This window comes from Palaemon carinicauda, chromosome 11, assembly GCF_036898095.1.
Source record: "Palaemon carinicauda isolate YSFRI2023 chromosome 11, ASM3689809v2, whole genome shotgun sequence".
Lineage (NCBI taxonomy): Eukaryota > Metazoa > Arthropoda > Malacostraca > Decapoda > Palaemonidae > Palaemon > Palaemon carinicauda.
In genome coordinates, this window is record NC_090735.1 from 141255944 (window position 1) to 141265943 (window position 10000).

Sequence of the window (10000 nt, forward strand, 5' to 3'; positions counted from 1 at the left end):
TTGAACGTCTTCTGGCAAAACGTCTTAATAGGTTTGCTGAAGGTAATCATCTATTCCCTAGTTTGCAATTTGGTTTTCGTAAAGGCCTTGGAGCATGTGATGCCCTTCTTACAATCTCCAATGCAGTACAGAAATCCCTTGATTGTGGTCGGGAAGTTCGTATGATTGGCCTTGATTTTAGTGCTGCCTTTGACCGTGTTAATCATGAGGCCCTTGTTTTCAAACTGAAACAGTTGGGAGTGGGTGGGTCGTTTCTTAGCATTATTATTGATTTTTTACGTAGTAGATCTCAAAGAGTAGTTGTTGATGGGCACCATAGTGAGTATAGGAATGTGATATCCGGTGTTCCACAGGGTAGTGTTCTTGGCCCATTACTTTTCATACTATATACACATGACATGTGGTTTGGCCTAGAAAATAAGTTTGTTGCATATGCAGATGATGCTACTCTCTTTGCATCAATTCCATCCCCTGAATGTAGATCTGGGGTTGGTGAATCCCTTAATAGAGATTTAGCTAAAATTAGTGCATGGTGTAATTTATGGGGTATGAAGTTGAATCCTAACAAAACTCAAAGTATGATTGTAAGTAGGTCAAGGACAGTGGCTCCTCAACATCCGGATCTCAGTATCGATAATGTTTCTTTAAATTTGTATGACTCTTTAAAAATTTTAGGTGTGTTTCTCGATAGCAAATTTACTTTTGAGAAACATATAAGGTCTGTGTCTTCTTCAATTGCACAAAAAATTGGCTTATTGAGAAAGTCTTTTAAGATATTCGGTGATCAATCTATTCTGAAGAGGTGTTTTAATTCTTTTATTCTACCTTGTTTTGAGTATTGTTCTCCTGTCTGGTCTTCAGCTGCTGATTCTCATCTTAATTTGTTGGACAGAAACTTACGGTCTATTAAATTTCTTATTCCTGATCTAGATATTAATCTCAGGCACCGTCGTTCAATTAGTTCATTATGCATGTTGCATAAGATTTTTCATAACTCTGACCATCCCTTACATTCAGATCTCCCTGGACAATTCTATCCTGTTCGTAATACTAGGCAGGCAGTTAATTCTAATAGCCAAGCCTTTTCCATCATAAGACTCAATACTACGCAATACTCTAGAAGTTTTATTCCAGCTGTTACCAAGTTGTGGAATGATCTTCCTAATCGGGTTGTTGAATCAGTAGAACTTCAAAAGTTCAAAGTGGGAGCAAATGCTTTTTTGTTGACCAGGCGGACATGAGTCTTTTTATAGTTTATATATGACATATTTGTTTTTGACGTTGTTAGTAGTTTATATATGGCTATCTGTTATGACGTTGTTACTTTTTTTTAGAATGATTTATTGTTAATTTGTTCTCTTCAGTTATTTATTTCCTTATTTCCTTTCCTCACTGGGCTATTTTTCCCTATTGGAGCCCCTGGGCTTATAGCATCTTGCTTTTCCAATTAGGGTTGTAGCTTGGATAGTAATAATAATAATAATAATAATATTTGTTTTTGATGTTGTTAATAGTTTATATATGACATATCTGTTTTGACATTACTTTTTTTAGAATGATTCATTGTTAATTTGTTCTCTTCAGTTATTTATTTCCTTATTTCCTTTCCTCACTGGGCTATTTTTCCCTATTGGAGCCCCTGGGCTAATAGCATCTTGCTTTTCCAATTAGGGTTGTAGCTTGGATAGTAATAATAATAATAAAAAAGAGGGAAATCCTGTGTCGCTTTAAATGTATAACAACCATCACTGCATTAGTTCGAGTTAAGTTTGTTTTGAAATATGTTTGCAAATGGGAGGGTACAACGAAGGAACATCATATACACGTTTTCCAAAATTAAGTAGTTCCACTGGGAGGAGGAGGAGGCCATACAAGAAAAATAATCGCCAACATTAACAGCTCCTCAAACCCGCCTACGAACACTACGCCATCCTTCTTTCCTTTTAGAAGTTCCAACACGCTTCCTGGGCAGGGAGGCCTTCTTTTTCCAGTAACTACTTCCGGCTCTCTAAGGACAGCTTTCAGTATTTCCCTTTTCTCTTTCCTCCTGACATTTCTGAATTATAAACAAAGTTTTCACCAAACTATCATCTTCCCTTCTTATTACCCAACCAGATCATCTAGGGACTAGATGAGCTGTCCTAGATTCCATGTCAATTAACCCTCTCAACCATTTCTTGGGAGAGACTTCACAACTACATGTAATACCAGTTCTATTTGTTCACTTATTTGATTTTATCCCTCATACACACAGTATGCGCACAAATTTATTCTCCCACGCAATTGTCGCCTCATATATATATATATATATATATATATATATATATATATATATATATATATATATATGTGTGTGTATATATATATATGTATATATATATGTGTGTATATATATATATATATATATATATATATATATATATATATGTATATATATATATATATATATATATATATATGTATATATATATATATATATATATATATATATATATATATATATAGCTACGTTTGTATATGTATATATATATATATATATATATATATATATATATATATATATATATATATAGCTACGTTTGTATATATATATATATATATATATATATATATATATATATATATATATATATATATATATATATATATATATATATATATATATATATATATATATATATATATATATATGCACAGATCTATTCTCCCTCGCAATTGCCGTCTCAAATATCTTTTTTCCTTACATTTCTTCACTAAACCTTCATTTTATATCCTCCAAATTCTTACTATTTTATTATCTCTTACAACCGATCCATAGCATAAGCACATTGTCTTAGCAATCTCGGTTGTTTTGATTACATTTATATCCCTATTTTCATCCCTTCCTCTCCAATTTGAATTCAAATTTACGTTAACCATTGTTCCAATTAAACAATGGTTTGCAACATTTTAGAAGAGTTCCTCTACCTTGTGGTACATTACATCATGGCATTTTCCTGACCGCATACAAACCTACTTCTGTAGTATAAGTACATATTCAAACATTATATATATATATATATATATATATATATATATATATATATATATATATATATATATATATATATATATATATATGTATGTATGTGTATATATATATATATATATATATATATATATATATATATATATATATATATATATATATGTATATATACATATTTTTATATATATATATATATATATATATATATATATATATATATATATATGTATATATACATATTTATATATATATATATATATATATATATATATATATATATATATATATATATATTTATATATACATATATTTATATATTATATATATACATATTTATATACATATATATTTATATATTTGTATATTATATATATATATATATATATATATATATATATATATATTTATATATTTGTATATTATATATATATATATATATATATATATATATATATATATATACATATATATATATATATATATATATATATATATATATATATATATATATATACACACATATATACATATATATATATATATATATATATATATATATATATATATATATACAAATTTAAATAATGTTTATATACTATTTGTAATAATGAAATTGGTAACATGTTTGAAACTAAAACGGGCACTCGGTAGAGCACATACCTTCGCTTATATGTTGTATATCAAAACGTGAGCAATTGAATTATGCACATTTTAACACTAATTTCATACAAATCGGATAAAATACCCTTTTGACTCTCACATGACCTTGCCCTTCTATCCAATCACTCCAAAATCTAATCAAATTGTGCTTGGATCATAATCATAGCCAATTATCCCATCAATTTCATGAAATTTTGACCACGATATAATAAAAAGAAGATTTCGACCTTTTCGTGACGTTGACCCTGCTCAGGTTGCATATTACAAGATAGATAATTGAATTAAGCACATTTTAGCACAAGGTTCATGATAATCAGATAAAAATTGACCACGATATGGCAAAAAGATATTTCTTACTTTGAACTTGACCTTTGCCTAATCGCTCCCAAATCCTGAAATACGTGACTGAATTATGCAAATTTTTGCATTAATTTTATACAAATCAGATAAAAATTGACGACGATATAGGAAAGACATTTTTGGCCTTTTCGTTACCTTGACATTGATCCAATCACTCCCAAAATGCAATTAAATTGTTCTTGGATCATGGCAATTTATCCAACCAAATTTCATGAGATTCGGTCAAATAGTCTTTTTGAGCTTTGCGAATCACAAACAAACAAACATACAAATATAAATAAATAAATACACGCCTATCAAAATATATCTTTCTGGCGGAAGTAAATATATATACGCACACACAAATAATGAACATTGGATCAAAGATTTCGATTACCAGCGTTAATGCTCCGAAAAAAAGAAATTAGCAAGCAAACACAAGCACAGTCCAAAGCAATAATATGCTTACCGACTTTTCTGTGCTTATCATACCAACAGGGACTCACCTGTAAATAGAGAAAAAAAAATTATGTTACTTTACTAAACTAGAGAAAAAAAAACTGACAATGAATTTTTTTTTTTTTTTTTTTTTTTTGCCACAGGTAAGACTTCATTTACACAATAATCAATCAAGAACTCTACGCCGTGTATAATGATAACGTATGCCTCGTCATGACACGCAGTGCAAGATGATTCTACTTCACGCATAATAAAGAGCAATCGAGAAATCATGTAATTATGCAACTCAGTTATCCTAATCTTCTTAGATAAAAGAATATGTTCTAAAGCAGGAGTCCCCAAAGGGATCGATATCGCTCCCAGGGGGTTGATGAGACTATCAAGGCCGATAGACGACAAGGGGTCAAGAGGGGGTCAATTGAAGGTCACGCACAAAATACAACATTCATATGAAAATAAAATGGATATATTAGTACGTCGAAGCCTTGTCAATGCATTTCTATAAAAAGAAAAGAAAGCTTGAAATGGATGGTGGCTGACGACCTACAGTAAGTCTCCAATCTGCAACCCAATGAATGGCCTTGCCAATGCTCAATTAATACATTCCTACCACTCATGATGTCGTAAAATTGAATCGAAGGGTATGCTAATTGATTAGTAATGTGTTCCATATTATCGAAGTTGACCTTACTCATTATTAATAGTAGTAGCACTATTTATTATTCATTATTAACAAAAAGGGTCTCGTACAGGGAGAGAATAAATGATAAAAGGTAAAAGTTTGAACATCTGAAAAACGTTAAAGGAAAAAGATGGACATTAAAAATAACAGGATGGGGGTCCCTATATAATGTAAAAGAAGCAGGGAAAGGAAGAGAAGGCGGTGGATTGATAAACTAAGAAAATTTGCAGGTATATACTGCCATAGAACGACTAAAAACAGACGCGAGTGTAAGGATATGTCTGAGGCCTTTGTTGTACAGTAGACTGATGATGATGATGATATATATACATACATACATACATATATATATATATATATATATATATATATATATATATATATATATATATACATACATTATATATATATATATATATATATATATATATATATATATATACACACATATATATACATATATATATGTATGTATATATATATGTATGTATATATATATATATATATATATATATATATATATATATATATATATATATACATATATATACATATATATATGTATGTATGTATATATATATATATATATATATATATATATATATATATATATATATATATATATATAAACATTTTGGAGTAGGGAGACGCGTTCTGTTTTTTCATTCATTTATTTGCGCCGACGTTTCGTATCACCTTCATACATTTTCCAGGCTGAAACGATTACAAATCAATTGTGTATAAGTAAAATGATACACACAACGTTTACCAACACCAAAATTAAAAAGCTTTTTAATAAATTAAGAATAAAAACAGAGTAAAAACAGAAACACAGAACAACAGTGAAAGGGCTTGGAGTGAATATAGAGAAACAAATTAATTCAATAATAATTATAATAATAATAATAGAAAAATATATAATAATAATGATAATAATAATAAATAATAGTAATAGAACGAACAAGACACCTACCCACAGCGGTAGCGTAAGGAGAACTGACATGAAAAATTGTTATGGAAGGGAGTGTAAACAAAACAACAGGTAATTAGGCAATAAACAATTGGGTGGAAGACGACTGGTGGTTAAGAGAAGGTACAGTTAGCTTAATCATTATTGATTCAAGGGTGGTTAGTTCATCTATATGTCGGGTTCTTCCTATTATATTAAAATGGCTGGTATCTATGTGTGTTTTGCAACTTTTACTGTGATTTCTTATGTTTGATTGTTCTGGATTTGATAGTCGACAACCCGTTCTATAGCTAATTCCCTGATGAGAGGAAACTCGGACTTTTAGCAGCCTCCTGGTGCAACCGATGTAAGTGCCGAGATCACATCTGGGACAATTATACTTATAAACGACACCGGAGGCAAACATGGAGCTGATCTTATCCTTGACTTGGAAGAGTGAGCCGATAGTTCGGGGGTTTATGGGAATTAGTTTTAAATTAAGGGCAGGCAATTGTTCACTGAATAGGTTAATGCATTTTTTCCTAAATTTATTATTATGGAGAAAGGGAAATCTAGCAAACATACGGAGCTTGGGGACATTGTGGACTATTGGGGTTGGATTGAATTTCAGATTAAGTAGCTTATTAAGGGATCTATGAAAAATTGCTGGAGGGAAATAATTATCCTTAAAGTAATCAGCAAGGAAAGTCACTTCAGTATGAAAGATAGACCAGCTTGATGTCAGATTAATGGCTCTATGGAGGAGAGTTGACACGGAATTCAGTTTAAAGTTAAAAAAACATGAGCTATAAAAATTGGTCCCCAGGCCAGTAAAGGTGCTCTTTCTATAAATACCAGTATGAAAGCCAGACTCGTCCTTGGATATCCTCACATCAAGGAACGGAAGTGAATTCTGTGTCTCTGTTTCAACCGTAAATCTAATGTTATGGTGTTGGTTGTTTAAAAACTCAAGAAAGGTATCAACATGGTAATTACATCTGAACAATGCGAAAGTGTCATCTATGTAGCGTCTATAAAAGAGTGGGCGGAAATTAGGTGGGCATACATCTAAAGCTCGCTCCTCCAGGGAGCACATAAATATGTTTGCAAAAGTAGGACCGAGAGGGCTTCCCATGGCCATCCCCTCAGTCTGCTTAAAAACCGTATTATTAAAAACAAAGGGCGTATCCAGCACGGCTAATTCTAAAAGCAACTTGAATTGAGTTCTATTAAAATTGTTGAACAAGCAATCGTCAGTGGGAAATAGCCTGTCTAAAATGATGTTGATAGTCTCGACAACGGGAACATTGGTAAACAGAGATTCCACGTCAAAGCTCGCCATGTACAGATCTGAGTCCTGTGTGATAATGTCATCTTTAAAGGAGGCCGAGTTTATTAATGTATATTTGTTGTGAGTCAGTGGTTGGAGTAAAGGGACAAGAAATTTGGCGAGTTTATAGCTAGCAGTGTTAATGGAAGAAAGGATGGGTCTCAAAGGAATTCCTTCTTTGTGTATCTTTGGCAGTCCGTACATAAGTCCATATGTAGATCCTGTTACAAAAAGGTCCTGATATGTATTTTCATCTATTGCTTTGGTTTGTTTTAGTGTTCTAAGAAATCTGTTGATTTTATCTTCGGGTTTAGTAATATTGTAAAGGTCTGGGTCACCAATTTTGGTAAATTTTGAAGAGTCGTTTAAAATGTCATTCATTTTTTGTATGTAGTCATGTCTGTCAAGGATAACAGTACCTTTACCTTTGTCTGGACGAGTAATTATCAAATTTTTATCGCTGGCTAGGTTTTTCAAAATGTCATAATCATTCTTGACGTGGAATCTCTGTTTACCAATGTTCCCGTTGTCGAGACTATCAAGATAATTTTAGATAGGCTATTTCCCACTGACGATTGCTTGTTCAACAATTTTAATAGAACTCAATTCAAGTTGCTTTTAGAATTAGCCGTGCTGGATACGCCCTTTGTTTTTAATAATACGGTTTTTAAGCAGACTGAGGGGATGGCCATGGGAAGCCCTCTCGGTCCTACTTTTGCAAACATATTTATGTGCTCCCTGGAGGAGCGAGCTTTAGATGTATGCCCACCTAATTTCCGCCCACTCTTTTATAGACGCTACATAGATGACACTTTCGCATTGTTCAGATGTAATTACCATGTTGATACCTTTCTTGAGTTTTTAAACAACCAACACCATAACATTAGATTTACGGTTGAAACAGAGACACAGAATTCACTTCCGTTCCTTGATGTGAGGATATCCAAGGACGAGTCTGGCTTTCATACTGGTATTTATAGAAAGAGCACCTTTACTGGCCTGGGGACCAATTTTTATAGCTCATATTTTTTTAACTTTAAACTGAATTCCGTGTCAACTCTCCTCCATAGAGCCATTAATCTGACATCAAGCTGGTCTACCTTTCATACTGAAGTGACTTTCCTTGCTGATTACTTTAAGGATAATTATTTCCCTCCAGCAATTTTTCATAGATCCCTTAATAAGCTACTTAATCTGAAATTCAATCCAACCCCAATAGTCCACAATGTCCCCAAGCTCCGTATGTTTGCTAGATTTCCCTTTCTCCATAATAATAAATTTAGGAAAAAATGCATTAACCTATTCAGTGAACAATTGCCTGCCCTTAATTTAAAACTAATTCCCATAAACCCCCGAACTATCGGCTCACTCTTCCAAGTCAAGGATAAGATCAGCCCCATGTTTGCCTCCGGTGTCGTTTATAAGTATAATTGTCCCAGATGTGATCTCGGCACTTACATCGGTTGCACCAGGAGGCTGCTAAAAGTCCGAGTTTCCTCTCATCAGGGAATTAGCTATAGAAAGGGTTGTCGACTATCAAATCCAGAACAATCAAACATAAGAAATCACAGTAAAAGTTGCAAAACACACATAGATATCAGCCATTTTAATATAATAGGATGAACCCGACATATAGATGAACTAACCACCCTTGAATCAATAATGATTAAGCTAACTGTACCTTCTCTTAACCACCAGTCGTCTTCCACCCAATTGTTTATTGCCTAATTACCTGTTGTTTTGTTTACACTCCCTTCCATAACAATTTTTCATGTCAGTTCTCCTTACGCTACCGCTGTGGGTAGGTGTCTTGTTCGTTCTATTACTATTATTTATTATTATTATCATTATTATTATATATTTTTCTATTATTATTATTATAATTATTATTGAATTAATTTGTTTCTCTATATTCGCTCCAAGCCCTTTCACTGTTGTTCTGTGTTTCTGTTTTTACTCTGTTTTTATTCTTAATTTATTAAAAAGCTTTTTAATTTTGGTGTTGGTAAACGTTGTGTGTATCTTTTTACTTATACACAATTGATTTGTAATCGTTTCAGCCTGGAAAATGTATCAAGGTGATACGAAACGTCGGCGCAAATAAATGAATGAAAAAACAGAACGCGTCTCCCTACTCCAAAATGTTTATGCTTGAGTAATTGCTCCTGTCTCCATACTTATATATATATATATATATATATATATATATATATATATATATATATATATATATATATATATATATGTATATATACATATACATATATATGTATATATATACATTTATATATGTATATATACATATGTATATATATACATATATATATACATAAATATACATAAATATATATATATATATATATATATATATATATATATATATATATATGTGTGTGTATATATATGTATATACACACACATATATATATATATATAATATATATATATATATATATATATATATATATATATATATATATATATGTATATATACATATATATATACATATATATATATATATGTATATATACATATATATATATATATATATA

The 10000-nt window shown here is 30.9% G+C and overlaps 1 protein-coding gene across 2 annotated transcripts in view; it reads right to left on the reverse strand.

The window, feature by feature from the left end:
• Mid1 overlaps positions 1-10000 on the reverse strand; it is a 257350-nt gene that overhangs the window by 181549 nt on the left and 65801 nt on the right. Inside the window, exon 2 of one of the 2 annotated variants that reach the window (XM_068383550.1) lies at positions 4497-4533. The exons of the other annotated variant lie outside the window; for it this stretch is intronic. Coding sequence (XP_068239651.1) covers positions 4497-4517 — 21 coding nt within the window. The 5' untranslated portion in view covers positions 4518-4533. The remainder of the gene's footprint in view (positions 1-4496; positions 4534-10000) is intronic. 2 annotated transcript variants of the gene reach the window in all.